This window comes from Corvus brachyrhynchos, unplaced genomic scaffold, assembly GCF_000691975.1.
Source record: "Corvus brachyrhynchos isolate BGI_N302 unplaced genomic scaffold, ASM69197v1 scaffold255, whole genome shotgun sequence".
Lineage (NCBI taxonomy): Eukaryota > Metazoa > Chordata > Aves > Passeriformes > Corvidae > Corvus > Corvus brachyrhynchos.
Genome location: NW_008238358.1, coordinates 3,614,007 through 3,630,200, shown reverse-complemented (window position 1 = coordinate 3,630,200; position 16,194 = coordinate 3,614,007). Strand labels below are relative to the sequence as shown.

General features: G+C 34.7%; 1 protein-coding gene across 4 annotated transcripts in view; it reads right to left on the bottom strand.

Moving 5' to 3' along the window:
- The window catches only part of CCDC141 (coiled-coil domain containing 141), a 71,430-nt gene that overhangs the window by 17,831 nt on the left and 37,405 nt on the right, over nt 1–16,194 (bottom strand). For all 4 annotated transcript variants that reach the window (XM_008634838.2, XM_017735826.1, XM_017735827.1 and 1 more), the window contains exons 12-21: nt 15,016–15,207; nt 13,971–14,147; nt 12,307–12,486; nt 11,387–11,512; nt 10,628–10,816; nt 10,161–10,340; nt 9,207–9,356; nt 2,758–2,898; nt 1,762–1,956; nt 202–385 (exon numbers count right to left, since the gene is read on the bottom strand). In XM_008634838.2, coding sequence (XP_008633060.2) covers nt 202–385; nt 1,762–1,956; nt 2,758–2,898; nt 9,207–9,356; nt 10,161–10,340; nt 10,628–10,816; nt 11,387–11,512; nt 12,307–12,486; nt 13,971–14,147; nt 15,016–15,207 — 1,714 coding nt within the window. The remainder of the gene's footprint in view (nt 1–201; nt 386–1,761; nt 1,957–2,757; nt 2,899–9,206; nt 9,357–10,160; nt 10,341–10,627; nt 10,817–11,386; nt 11,513–12,306; nt 12,487–13,970; nt 14,148–15,015; nt 15,208–16,194) is intronic.

The following is a 16,194-nucleotide window of genomic DNA, read 5'->3' as shown; positions in this document are numbered from 1 at the left end:
ACTGCTGAGTACTTTCATATTCTTGTTTTTTGTAAATATTTGTTCTGAAATCCTTCACCTCTTCAAAACAATACTTTAAAACATTAATTTTTTTAAATTCATCTGATTTTTTTCTTCAATGAACAAACCAAGGAATCTGCTTACTTCTGTCCCAAGTTACTGTATTTTGTCCCCACAGTACATTACCAGATATCTCCTCACCATATAACTGTCTAGCAAGATCCATAATCTGCTGAATTTTTTCTTCCTGTTGAGGCACTGTAGGTTCAATAAATTTATTGAATTGCTTATAGAGAGTCTCTATTGCTTCTCTTGTTTTGCATTCTGCAGAGTAGTTGCCAACTCTAATCACTGTTGCGCTCACATCTTCAAACCAAAATTGACACTGAGGGATAAAAAACCTGCATTGTAATGAATCACTGTCTGCAGTTCAAGATGTTGTAGAATAGACTGCATTATTCTTAGACTTTCCATAATCAGTGGCATACAGTATGTCTTAAGTATTCTGACTTAAATTTAACCTGAAAAACACTTGTTAATTACTAATGGTGCTTCAAGTATTAATAGCTGTTAAATTTTCATTAAACACTAGTCCCATGCTCGTCTTACAAGCATGGTGAGGTTATTATTTAACGGTTCTGCAAAAACATGTTTTATTTCTGAGTTCTTTCCGCCATGTAAATCAATTGACTAATTTCAAAAACTTCATATTATGGCCTCAATTATAGCTGTGTAAGGGCAGAAGGGTTCTTTAAATTTTACATTTTAGCAGAGAGGTGTCAGCAACCACTAAAGTCACCAGGAATATTTCTACTGACAAGAATGGGCTTTAGAACATACCCATAATAAACACCTTTGGTTAAGAATACTCTAAACAGTCTTAAATTTTACCTCTAGGAAATAATCTATTTCTGTTAAATAAGTGGGGAGTTTGAAAATATAAATCTTCAACAAATACTAACAAATTGTTTTGCTAATGGTATATGCAAGAACATATTGATCAGGTCACTGGGCACTGAAAACATCTCTTTAGCAAAACTTTAGTATTGTGATTCATCATTAAGGGAATTTGTCATACACTTAGATCTCTTTGGAGATAAGAGCAATGTTATTTCTAAATATAAACAGTGATGACCAGAATGAGCTTGCCCCACGGCAAGAGCACCAACAAAATACGGCAAGAAGGAAAATACTGTTACAATACTGTTACAAACCTTTTTTCTTTAAAAAAAGACAATGCATGAGACAGTCCTCAGACACATTAAAATAAAGTTATGAAAGTGTCCAATAAGACAGACTGCAGTTCAGAAAAAAAATTATAGATATATTTAACAACTTAGTCTGTTAAAAAAATATTCTTCTGGTAAGGAACTGAGTATTTTACATTTCAGTTCATCATTACATAAACCACAGTGGTAACTCATAGTTTGTCAGCTATCAAAGAGGACTTCGTGGCACTTTCTGTATTGTCTCAGAGCTTACTTAGAGAAAATGAGCTCATGGGTATGATCACACACATGCTGAATGACTATGAAAGTCATGTGGAGGTGGAGACCCCAGTTGCATGAATATGGTGACGTTGCACATTTATTTCCCCCTGTCACTGCAAATTTAGGAAGAAATAATAAAAAAAAAAATTTTTTTACCAACTTATTATTTTTGGAAGCTACAGATTAACCTTGAGGCAGTTAAATCACTTTTGTCTATCCCTGTCCTGGCTCATTATTACAGCCACCGTGGGGGTCTCAGGTTTACTAGTACCTCTTTCATCATCTGTTGCAGATGCTCCATGAGATCCAGATTTTGCTTGTAATCTTCCACAACCATGTTAAAATCATTCAGCTGTTTTTGTAAGTCACTGATTGAGCCCAAGAGAACTCTAACTTTAGCATTAGGTTCATTTGCAAAAAGGTCAATGACTTTCTTCTCTAAATTATCCATCTTCTTTTTAAGAATCTGTTTAAAAGACATTGCAATATTAAATACCACAACAAAATGTTTCTATTTTTAGAAGTTTAATATAAAAAGCAGGGGAAAACCATACAAACATATTATTGTCCTTTGTTTTAAAAATTATAAGCTGCTCTTTCAAAAATCAAAGGAAACTGGAGGACCTCTGCAATGCTGACTAAAATCGATATAAATTAAATTTATTAAATGTATAATTGAGCTAATTTTTTCAGTTTAAAAATAAACAAATATCTGCAGTAATAAAACATGGTCATGCATGACTTGCAACTAAAAAGACCATTGAAAGAATATTTTCTGGTGAATGTGAAAAATGGGTGAAGCTAGCAGGGTTTTAAGGTGCAAATGAGCATGATCAACTCCAGGCAATGAATACAGCCAAAGGTTGTAACGAAAAGGTTCATCTTATGTGAAGAAATGAGAAAGACAAGAAAGTAGCTTCATGCCAGAGATGATTATTTTGGGGTTTTTTAAGGAGAAGAAAGACTAGGTCACACGTATTGTGAAGTAATAGAGGCAAGAAGAATAAAAGATTAAACAGAAAAATAATGGTGGATAAAAGGAGTGAAGTCAGGAATTGAGTCAACATAATTTCACTGAAGTAAGTGGAAAAGTAACAGGAATAGAACAGTGAAAAATGTCTCAGGCAATGACAGACAGGAAGGATATAATGATGAGTAAGAGAAGTGCACAATAAATTTTGTGATGTGCCAATCTCCTGCGATGGGCTTGGCATAGGCCGCGTAATTCAACAGGTGAAGCTTTTACTAAGCCTAGAATTTCTATTACCTGTATTTTCTCTGCATATGTATCAACTTGCTGAATCTGTATTCTAAGCACTTTCATATTTCGAGCTTTTTCAGTTTTCTTCATATAGTTAAACTTCAAATTGTTGAATTTCTTTTTGAGATCCTTAAATGATTCTCTGAGCTGTAACAGAGTAAGCTCTTTGTTAGTAAAAAATGACACATCACACATCAATTTAGGTTTTTTCAAGAGCTGTTAAATGAACAATTTGAACACTTAAAATTTAATACAGAAATTAGTAATACTAGGCCATCTCATAAAGCATCCTTTGCTCCTCAGAATTTCTTTACAGTAATGGAAACTCGTAATCCTGCTAAATCAGTATTTTTGCTTTCTGGATGCAGAATACTGTTTCCAGAATGACTGGGGCTAAAAAAGGGTTTGGACAAGGGATGAGATCATTGCTCAGACAACCTATGAAAAAAATCTTGTCCAGGATCTTCCACTGATTTTAACTGGAGGTAGATGCCCTTCACATCCTTCAGTCCATTTAGTAGAAATGGTAGTCATGTAAATGTATACCCATACTTAGTTTCCAAAAAACCAGTTTTACTGGGCCTGGGCAAGTAGATTTGGTTTTATTCATATTACTCTTGTCCTACAATAAAACATTTACTTTATGTCGGGTTGTTTTTTGGTTGGTGTATCGTCCCATTCCCTACCCCTTTTTCAAAAGTCCTGCTTCCTAAAAGAAGTTACGTATGGGCTTAATTTTATACACTCTGCTAGTCCAAGCATCTTAGTACAATCACTCACAGCATACAAAGAGGAATACAGCTCTTTGCAGGATCAAGAGGTAGACTGTATGAACACCTGACTTGCAAATAACTATGCTCTGAATATGGCAGCAGAGAGATTGTGCCTAACAGACACAGAAAGCCTCGCCTAACTACTGCTAGTAGGCTCGGTACTGTGTGAGAATACTTTTGCCAGTCAGCACTGATGTGGTGCAGCAAGCCCAACATTAGGGAAAATTATTCTTATGATAACATAAATTAAACTCAACTAAGTAGGTCCAATTATGAAGCGTCCATGACTTTGAAGACTTTTCAGATGAACTCATATCAGCTAGCTACTATTAAATCTAGTTACATTAAATTTGTTCTAAAACTCTTTTTTTAATTAGATGGAATATAGCTACACAATATTTTACTATATTTTCTTTAATCTACAGAAAATATTATAAAGAGTCAGAAGGATAGGAATGACACTGATGAAACTCTAGAAATCTGCAATTTCATTTACATACATATGGATCAGATGCATTCCAATTTACCAGAAAGAGTTTAATACATATCAAAAAGAAGAGTCATATATGATGAACATAAATTTAAACCCAGTGTTTATTTACCATGAGAACTAGTCATAATATAGGGTTGTTATATTCTTTAATTTTTGTTTTCAAGTGACAGTTATGTTTACTTTAATATTGTCTTACATGTGGGCCTTTAATAAACGAGATGTCATTTTTTTTCATTATCAATGTTATATAAATAAGCATATCAAAACCAGTTAGATAAATTATTGTTAAAGGGCTATGAAATTTTTAAGCATAGTTTTCTTTATATTTTTTCTCTGAAAGCTATGCAACCAATTTTATTTACAACTTTTAAAAGTCCTTTCAGATATTACTGTTACTTTTTAATTTCTTTAAGCAAGAGATACAAGAATCAGACAAGCAAAGAACCTACTTAAAATTGGTACTATTTTAATTACCTTGCAATTCCATGATCATATTTTCAAGTTATTTGTAATTAATTCATAACATTTGAAATGGAAGACTATAAAAATGACCAAAATACTGATTTTAAGAATTTTAAAACCTTTACATCAACAATATTTTGCTTTTAGGATAGTATAATAATAGTAATAATAATAATAATAATAATAATAAATTAATTATGTAAACTTATATTTATTTAAAGACACTGATGTAAAGGAATGCAGAAGTTCTAACGCTTTAGGATATGTTACTCCAGACACATAGATGAAAAGAACTTACTTAATTATTGTTAACAAGTTCATGTCACATCCACAATTTGATATTTAAATATGTATATGAGGATTTTTTAATATTAAAAAGTCCTACAGACTTAGCCCTGCCCCCCTCCTCCTTCCTGCCAAAGAATCCGGGGAGTAATGAAGGCTTATTTTGCAGCTACTGTTATTGGAACTGCTAACAATCAATCATTATTATTATTATATACTAAAGTTAATCCATCAAGGGATATATTTTTCATTTTCATTTCATGTAGTGGGATGTTGCTGCATTATTTCAGCAGTGAATAAACAGATGGTGCTCACTCAGTGTAATGGAAAGGAAGGGAATTCTATCACTGGCCCCGTGATCTCCAATTAATTTAAGCTCTTTATCCCACCTAAGTACGCGGAATAATAAAGTCTATCTAAAAGCCCTCTGTTAATGTAAACACTTCTGCAGAACAATTTTATTCAGAATACAAGAGTCTTATTTGCTGCTTCAATTTTGTAGGGAACAAAAGATGAACAAGAGTTTTAGTTTATTTCACTAGTTTGTGCTCATGTAGTCTAATAGTGATAATTTATAAGGCCAGAGGCTCTCCCCATAGCAGTATGTGAAATTAGATCTCCTTGTTTCAGATATGATGGCTCATGTGTCAAAGGTCTGCAGCTGCTGTCACTCTTCTCTTTTAGCCTCAGTGGAAAAACCAGATCCAGCTCTGACTTGTACATCAGACTGCATGTGCACAACTCCTGTTATCATCAGCAATTGCACCAAGCACAATGTATGGCCTCCAATTTTTAGGAATCTAAACATATCTCAGTTTTGCAAGATGAAAGGAGGAATAATAAAGGGATTATGTATCCAAATATGCTTCAGTGACTTCAGCCCACTGCTTTACTGGAACTCTGTACATTGCCTATTGTGTCATAGTCTTTAATCAGGCAACTGTTCCTAACTATAGTTGCCCTGTCATGGGTGGAGAATGATAGTGGAGGAGATGGGTTTAAGTATCGATTGCTTCAGTTTATCGTAGGACCATAAAAAAAATGGAAAAATCAAATTTAAAAGATTCTTTAAACATGTTTTTGTTAGCAGTAGCATTCCAGTAAATGTTTGATTCCTGCGGGAGCCACTCTAGAAGGAACTTCAATGTTGTTAATCCCTTACCTTTCCCTTTCTATTCATATACAAAACTTCTAGTAGCAGCAATAATCAAAACACCCCATAAAAGCAGGTTGCTGAAAATAAATTTTCAAAGTGACAAAGATTAAGAAACAGTCAAACAAAAAGTGGAAAGAAAAGGTGCTGGTCAAGTCATTAATGACTACTTTACTCCTGGGGAAACAATCAAAAGAAATTACAAGGTGAGAAATGTGGCTACATATCGGTTCCTACTGACTTGTGAATAAAAATAGCTCATTACCATTTATGGTTAAAATCCATATTTCCAGTCATACCTTTCCATAAATCTATAAGTAATGACATGGTGAAGAAGAAATGAGATGGCTGGGAAAAGCTGTGAACATACTTCAGGATCTGCTGCAAGTTTTATGCAGACATGCATAATGTTATTTTTAAAGTGATCACCTAAAGAAAAGGTTTTTTCATCGCAAAAGCTATCATGTGTAATTAATTGTGTCGTTTCTAATCCCCTGAAAAGATCCATTATAGCATTACTATGTCCAGCATATCAGAGTACCCGAGGCTGAGCTCACCAACAACTGCAGTGTAACACAGTGGAGGTGCGGCTCTTCAGAGGCTGCTACCCAAACCAGCTAGTGAAGCAAGAAGCCCAAACTGGCAAATTCAGATCCCAAAGATGAGCTCCCCTTATACTTCTCCAAGATGTAGAGGACATAAATATTTATTTTTGCCTTTTCAAATTCTCTCTAAATTAGAGAGGGCACAGAAAAGGCAGGCATTTTACTCTTCTCTCCTCCAAGGCTGTCTCAAAATTCATGCTACAGATTCTTGGCTGTAAATTTCAGTATTTGTTTCCTTGTTTCTTATAGAAGCACCAATGTTACAAACAAAGGGAACTTGCTAAGTCCTCTAAGGATCTCTTCAAACACTGAGTCCTAAACACCAAATCCCTAATTCACATGCTGTATTTACACACTTAAATTAATCACATCAAACATAAATAATGTAAGTATTTACAGCAGAATCACAAATATTTTCAGTCAGCTTTAAAGTTTGCTCTGTAAACTGGTAAATCACTACTAAATTATCTGGTTGGCTGTTTACTATATGACAGCCATGAACAGCTGCTGCTTGCTGCTGGTATATGAAATACTTATTTGCTTAGGCACAGTAGAGAGTAAATAAATTGTTAAGTTCAGACAGATCTGCTACATACTAGCAATATTCAATTCCTGATGATAAAATTGACAGAATTTAAGATACTGAAGGTAATACTCATAGATAGTATTCTTGAGGTATTCTGGTGTCTGGTTTCTTGATCACTGAACAAAATTAGTTATAAATACTTAATGGAAAAAAAAAAGCAAGAAAATGGCAGTATATTAATGCATATACAGGTACATTAGCCAAATATTTGTTTAGGAAATACCTTCATCTTCTATGCTATTCTACAATAGAAAAGGAACTTAAAGAAAAAGGTATCCACATGCCAAATTAGTATATTTCTGTTAGTTTATGTTCAAGATTTAAATAGGTTTGAGAATTACAGGTTTTAACTTATCAACATTACTTTCCCAACTGAAACAGAAAAAAAAAAAAAACAAACCAAAACAACCAATAGTGAATACTGTAATTGCTATGCAGTTATTTTACAGAGAGTATCCAATAACTACCAGAAGACAAAAGATACATTTTGCTGTATGAGTAACCCACCACTGATGTGACCTTTTATTTACATTTGAGAGACAGAAGATTGGCTTTTCCCTCTACTTTCTGCTTTCCCTTGTAGTCTAACAAGCAACAAAAATAGAAAAATAATTCTTCTTAGAAGGGAGCCACATTCTCTTGCCCTCATTATGTAATCCCAGAACCAAAGGACAGAAACAAAGATTCTTTTATTTAACAGTGTGTCTGAATATGGCCAGCCTTATACAGACTTCCTTTTCTTCAGCAAATTTGAGGGGTTTTCAATAAAAACCTAGAACATTTTATTTCAAACCTCAGATAGTCTGATTCTGCCATGACACTGTGAAGTACAATGGGACTTCTTGTTTAGATACTTCATACTTCACCCTCTTCTACAGCATGGTTCCCTCTGCCAGAGTGCTTCTCCTAACCTCGTGCTCTTCCTGCTACCTCTTACCATAAGACAAAGAGTTACAGAAGACCAACATGAAACACTCAGCTTGTAACTAGAAGTGTAACTGATATTCAAAGAAACCTTTTTATGAAAATATTTTTTCAATTTCAAATTATCTTTTCGTGAAAACGGATACTTTTCACAAACACACAAAATAATTTTTAAAAGAAAACCCAAACAATAATTTTCTCATTAAAAATAGTTGGGACAAAAATCTCAGTCACCTCATCTTTGGTGATTTTCACAAAATATAGTCTGTCTTTACTCAGGTGTAGATTTACCTAGCAAAAGATAAAAATAAGAATATATAACTTTCAGTGTCCTGTATTTTTACCACCTCTGCTTCATGCTACAGGGAACATTAATGTGAAATCTTCCAGCTCAGAATCCAGATTCTGTACTTCACAGATGCAGAGGAATACAATCTACAGAACATCAAGTACAGAGTCCATCAGCCTCTTATTTTAATGGATCACTCTGGGAAAGTTAATTCTTTGAGAGGTTTTTCCTAAACCCATTTTTGCAGAGACATCTAAGGAATGCAACATGCTAATTTGTGGATGCATTTGTATTTGGCCTACCAAGATGTTAAGTTGATAATCATATTAACTGAGGAATTATTCCTAACCTAAGTTCCATAATGCTAAATTCTAGTCTCTTGTGCCAATGAACATTTCCTTTCCTCCTAGCAGTTTTTTAAGCATCATATCTTGTGTTTCTGAAAAACTGTTAGTACTAGCTTATTCTGAACTTTTCATTAAAATATTGAAAGTTCTTTCCAACAGCCTTACAATGGCAATATATATAAATTCTACTTCTGTTTGAAACTTTAGCTTCATAAGAAAAAGGCGTGACGATTCATGTTTCAGATGAAGCTGACTGAGCTGAAGGCCAAAGAAAATACAGCTGCTCTACTTCCACTCCTCTTGGTACTGTGCAAGCATTTTATTGCCAGTCCAACTGCTTGATAGAATCCTGAACAGCAGAGCCGTGAACCACAGATTACTGTTGCTGCTGCATAGATCCAAGGTTGCTGCTAAAATGAAAGTCTGTTTTTCTGTATACATATGAAGCATTTAGAGAAATGGTAAACAGTAATGTATATTATAGAACACAACAGCTCTTTTAACAGCCATTCAGTGTGTTGGGATTTATCCCATTTACCTCATTTATATCCTCTTGAGTGGTGCAGTGTTGGAAATACTGTGACAGTTCTTCCTCATACTTATCAGCTCTGGAGCTCCAGTTTATGCTATCACACTCAAATCTAGCAAGTTCTTGCTTCAGATTCTTTACAGAAACATTCAAGCAATTCTAATGAGGAAAGAGACAAAGAAATTTATCAGTCTCGGGAAACTGATTTAACCAATCCAGAATGAAAATCATTGAGGCAGAACATGCACAGTCAGCCACAATGGGCTAGAGTAAACTATTAAATCTTCACAGGAAGGACAGCAAGGACATAGCAGTTTCAGTCTGGTAATCTGGGGAGTAGTTTTGGGTCTCAGTCACAACTTAAACATGTTGTCTTCTCTGAGCAAAGAGGAAGTGACCTACTCTAGGCCTTCGCCACCTGAAGAATAGCTCCTCTCTACCATCAATCAATTTAGGGTGTCTGAAGAGCAGACTGCCAGTATGAATAATCTAGCCAGGTCACAAGGAAAGTCTTGCTTTCTTAGTAAGTGAATGAATATAGGGTGATGAAAATTCTTCCCTGAGTAAGTAATTCCTTTCTAAAATGATATCCATCTTGTCACGCAAATCAGTCTTGAATCTGTAAGTATAATCACAAAACTGTGATTATATTTACTTTTTTTGTTCTTCTGTTTCCTTTCTTTATAGAAGAATAAATCTGCAAAGCAACCTTTACAAAGTAGCAAGATTGTAGAGATTCAAGAAATTGCCATTAAGGCCTTGAACTTCACAAAAAATACTAAAGAAAGCTATGTTTTTTTCTTTTTTCCAAGCACTGATATTTTAAGATTAATTCCCTTAAAGTTCCCTCTGTATTTCTCTCAGAGTAGTAATACATTTTTGCACATCTAAAATTCAGTCAGATAAGTCCACTAATCTTTCATATTTATCCTTGATTTCAAAAATTATTCTACTTATACTCACAGGTTGCTGTACTGCAGACAAGATATCCACTCCCTGGGTAATAAGTAGATTATATAGCTGTCTAATATGTGCATGTTTCTCCTGAGAATTCACAAGGTAGGCTTTAGCCTGGTGCACATTTTCAGGGTTCCAACATATTTCAGGAATATCCAGTTCTCCTGATATTGATAGACATTCCAGCTGAAATATACAAAAACAAAAATCAGTGTGGGTTTAAAATAAAACTTAACATTTCTTCCTGACCTACCTAAACTTTTTTGAGGTGGGTTTAAGTAATTAAAATTGGGTTCAGATCTGAGTTTTAAATTTCAATGATTCATGCAGTTTTAGATCCAAGATTTTAATACTGATCACCAGGCTGATTAATGTTATTTCTTGGGCAAAAGGAAAGAAAAGCAACAGGAACTGAAACCAAAGAGAGTTTAACTACAGTGGGAAGAATGTATATTTTAAAATATTATACTCACTTCTTTTTTAATGTGATGGAATTTAACTGTCTTGCTGAAAATCTCATCATACTCTATCATTGCATCCTTTACTGTTTGATGGAAATGAATAAGCTCACTTATTCTCTCAGAATTCTCTTTCACAGGAAATTCTTTCTGGCTTGGCAATTCCAATAATTTTACCAGGTACTCAAGCTCAGCATTCAGTTGCTAACAAAAATCAAAGAAGTTACTCAATTTGCACAAATATAATTGCAATTTTTCTGTTACATTTGATGAAATAACCACCTAACAGTGGTAGATTGCCTTGGGGAGAAGTCAATGACACACACTTTAAAACCCTACATTCTGTACTTTTTGCTAGGCATGAAACTCAGCTATCGCCCAGCCTTGCATGAAAACAAGTCAAACATAATTACAGGACAACAGCAGAGTGAATTGCTAAAACTTAGAGACAGTATTCACAGGAGGTAGAAAGTTCACTATGATGTACCTCAGCCTCTGACCAGCTCTGAACTCAAAAGCATGGAGCTGATGCTCTCCTTGCACTTCCACCCCCCCCAATGCTTGTGTGTCGCATTAATACACAGCTAACACCACACGGGACATTCTCTGGACACTGAAGGCAAAATGTCTTCTCTGCTACCTTATAAACATACACAAACACTTCCTCAAACACTTCAAATCCAGACAGTGTCTGGTGTCAATGTGGATATGAATCTTTACGGGACCAAAACCAGCTTTTGATGCACCCTTCACTCCACTAGCTTGGCTCCTCACCTCATAGTGTGGTTTCATTTGGTTAAGCTTTTTCTGTAGTTCCAAAACAATTAAAAGGTCACTTCCAAGGTCAACTGGTGCTGCAAGCTGGAGAGCCTCTTGAAGAATCTCTAATCCATGGGTAGTCTAAAAGATAATCAAAAAGTTCAGCATTTCTAGCTGAAATAAACTAAAAAAAACCAACCCGAATTTAAAGTAAAATCTAAATTTGTAACAAAAACCTTCCTCAAACCAGGCACCCAAATGCTGTCAGTAAAACCCCTCTGTCACAAACCTTCTGAGTGTTAAGGGTGATAAGATATCTTTAAGACAGCATGAAAAAAAGACTCAGACACCAAGACTGCAGGACCCACAGACACATTATTTCTGTGATAACAGATGTGCTGGTGTACTGATGAGTTGCACTAGAGAAACAGCAGCTACAAGTCTAGCTGGTGTTTCTGGTTCTGCTACTAGCCCAGCTAGTGTTTCTTTTAAGGAGCACTGCACACTCTCCCTGTGCCAAGAAGGTTTCAATCCTCTTTCTGTAGGAACCTGGTTCGACTTGAGTTTAGCAACTATTAGGACACAGTTTAGTTTAGCAACTGTTAAGTCTCAAAAAATGGTGCTTTTTTAAAAAAAAAAAAAAAACACTGCTGGTAAAGCATCGATTAAACTTCATTAAAACTTAGAATTTGAAGAGGAGACTTGGACTTGTATGCATTTGAGTAAGGGAAAAAGATTAAAAACATTTCATGTTTCTTGATGACTGACTGGCAGAACAGAGAACAGACTTTGGACAAGAATTGTATCTTGCTGATCATCACTGTTTCTTAAATAATACCTATAATGATGAGAGATTGATGAGAGAGTCACAGACAAATTAATAACGATCTAGAAATATTTGCCACAGTTGCGTTCTTCCTAGCTATTTTACTTACGATTTTTAGTTGTTCTTTAAATATCTGGCACTGTTGCTTGATGGGTTTCACTTGAGTAATTTTAAAATTCCAGATTGCCCAAAGATCAGTCAACTCTTTCCTTTCTTTATTCAGATTAATAATGATATCCTCTGTTACTTTTATAGACTTTTCTACTTCTAATATTAAACTCTCATTTACCTGGCAAATAAACAGACAAATTTTTTTTCACACATTTTTATAAAATACAATTAAAAGCTCATAGTTTTAAACAAAGCTTAATAAAAACTCAACTATTCTAGTGTAACTTTCAAAAAAAATTCTGATACTTTTACATATGCTTTTCTCTTAATATTTTCTAGAAATAGGCACAGATTGACAGAATTGGTAAACTGAGGACATAGCCACAGCTGAAGTTTAAAACATAGAGCAGGTCAGTAATGACTGAATTATTGCTGTCTGATGGCTGTTTCACACTCAGACAAAATAAAATAATTTCTGAATAAACAGAACTACCCAAAATGGCCTTTTGGAGAATAAATAGCAACTGGAAAACAAAGCAGGTAAAGAAAAGACCACCCCTTTGTGTCGATAAACAAAACAGCACCAAAGCACAGGAGGGCTAAAGTATTTGAATATTTGGTGTATTTTCCTCTTTCCAATAGATCTTCTATGAGAAATACCAGAAAACTGGGTAATGCCATTTCTGGTTTTCTCATTTAATTTTTTTTCATAAGAGAAGTTGTTTTTGTAAATTACTAGTATGATCCATATCTTCTGGATACTTAAAAGACAAAACCTGGGAATATCATGGGAACAGGGTAGCAGAAAATATGGTGATGACATATTTCCAGGTCTTTAGGAGAAAATCCCTCAAGATGTGTCAAGACTTCAAGTGACTTTGCCATTACTCTGGCTGTCTTAGCTGTGCTTGGCTGCAATCCAGCAGGGACACAAACCTTCAGCCACACTAACAGCCTGAGCACTTTCCCTCCCTCAGTTGGTTTTTCCAGCTCACCTTACATGCTGCTGTGGGTGACCAACACCACCTCCCCCTTCTCAGCTTAGTGTGTAATTTAATTGCTCCCTAGTTTGTCCTATAAAAGCAGAAAAAAACAGCTGGGTATCCAGGCTGTCTACATTAATTGGGATTACTTTAGGAGGTGTAGCTTAGGGAATGATTGCACATCTCAAAAGATTGCCTCATGAAGTGTTGTTGGAAAATTAGACAGGGATGCCTAGGCAGTGTAGCTGTTGGGCAAAATGTAAAGACACTGGGAAAGATTATCTGCAAGGAAGTAGCTCTAACAGCCATTTCTTTAGAAGAACTCATAGACCCAGTCAACAAAGACTGCCTCCCTCTTAGTGGAAGTAAAATAAACTTAATATTGTACTTTCATGTATGCTGCTTTCCAACATGAACAAAACAGATATGAGCACATATTACATTTGTATGCACAGACTGGCTCATTAAGGGTTCTGTCATTGCTAACCACAAAACTTTTTATATTACTTGTAATGCCATAAGCGCTCAAATAATACTTTCATATTCTTAAAGTATATCACAGCATTAGCCCCTTTAAAACTAGGTACTGGAGAAATCACAATCTAGGCATAGAACTAGGACTGGATCTCATCACAGGCAAATATAAAAAAATCAATATAGTTTATCAGATTATACTCACCACATTTACTAAATTAAGAAAATAGCAACCCATATTTTGGGTGGAAAAAGTTTTCTTTATAGTCTTTTGCCACTGAGTATTAGCTGACTCCATTGCAATTTTATTTTCAGCCTCCCTGTTTGTCGGTAGTGGTTCTGAATTATAGAATTCCTTCAGATTTTTAATATCATCATTCACCTTTAGAAAGACATTAAATAAATATCAAAAAACAAATCAAAACTTAAGGTGCTATAATCAGAAGTTATACAGATATGATTAATTTGAATAGCACCCTCTGAATCTTCCCCTCATTTTAAGATCTATGAGTCTCTAAAATATTTACAAACACCAAATAATAAAATAGTTTTAAATAACTTGCGAACCAGTGGATGGCAAGCAGATGGATGGCAGCAATTAGTTCAATTTCTGTCACATATCATTACATGGATTTTATGTACCAGTATATCAATGCACTGATTTTCACTGATTTGCTTAATATGAAGTAACTGAAGTTAGCAGTAATCAGAAGTAGATGTAATACAGGTTTTTGTAGTTTATCATGCAATAAATAAATCCTATGGCTAATTTTATCTCACAGGTTCCATTCCATCCTCAGTTTCATTCTAAATATTAAAGAAAAGCTACCATATTACAGAAACTTAAAATGGAATCCAAATCAAAATGAAAATTAACTCTCCCAGTCACCATTAGCACAGCTACCAAAATTATGTTGGTATTGACTTGATTATGATTTGAGCTAGAGCTGGTTTTTATTTAATTTTTAAATTCAATTGTATTAATTAGCACATCAGTGGAAGTAGTGAAAGACAGCAATAGAGATCTCTATGAATATATCATGTGATATTTTTAAAAGTTATATGAAGCAAATCAGTAAATTTAATATTCAGAGTACATATATGGAAGCATTTTTATCATGTATATAATGAGAATGCACATGTGCAGAGGAAAAAATTAAAATCAATTACAATTCTTCCTACAGTGGAAGCATGCTTTTCAATTGTAAGACTTTTACAGTCTAGTCAGAGAATAAATAAGTAATCCATACCTCTACAGCTGACTGTAAAAAGGCCACATAAGTTTCTAGAATTTCTAGCTTTGAATTAATATTTTTTTCTATTTTTTTCAATTCTTTATTCAGAAAGTCAGCTCTGCTAGAAAAAGCTGCCACCTGCTCAGGTTCCAACTCTTCCATATTTTTGATGATTCCCTCAGCTGCTCTCAGTTCACATGAAGTTTCCTTTGAAGGCAGAAGCATAGGAAAAAAAAGGTATAATAACTGGAAAGGACTTATGAATATTGATATCACATTGTTAATTTTCATTAGGATTGCTCTCTTATGTATAATTCAATTGCTTGTTTGAAGAAGAGCTCATCATGGAGATTAAATCACAGAAATACCCATTTCTTTCCTAAAAATGATAGGCGTAGTTATTAAAATAGCTATTTTGAAAGCTAGCCTATCACAATACCCAGAAAGAATAGTTATAAGAGATGTATAGTTATAAGAGGTGTATATATCTGTCAGGGCAAAGTAGACACTGCAGCAAACAAAAGCAAGACCCTGGCATGCAAAAATTTGGCAGAAAAGACACTTAAAACTATTTTAAAATCTTGACAGAACAAAAGGTTTTTCTTGCTTATCTGCTGAGCTTTTTATATTGTTAGTATGTGCTCTTCAGAATTGTTTTAAAGTGAATTTTATTTCCACAGGCACTGTACAGATCCATCCCTTGGGCTCTATAAGATCTTTCCTGAAACAAGAAAGAACTCTGCAGGAGTAACAGAGTTTTAAGTACTGAAAATACGTAGGATACTCCTAAAATACACACTGCCATGTTGTTCAGCTTAGGCTGAAATATGCACCTATGTCAAGGCTATGGAAGGAATTCAAGTGATTTTAACCCACTTTCAGATACTGCAGTGCTGCTGTGGGAGTTGGAAAGGTCCTGGATGTGACTTAAAAATAGCCTCACATATGTTACAGAGCTGGGTGCTGCAGGGCTCTCGTCAGATGGCTGCACTCCCAACATGACCAGTGGATATCTTTACAACCCCCTTCACAGTTTCTCTAAGTGGGAACCACTTTTTTATTTTTGCCAGTTCATCTCTTTTATTTGGCGTAATAAACTACAGGAAGGTTTTTCTCTGACTCTGGATGTCTAGAGAATTATTAAACCTGGTGCTTCACATAGGAGTAGCAATCCACATTTGAAGAATCTTCCGA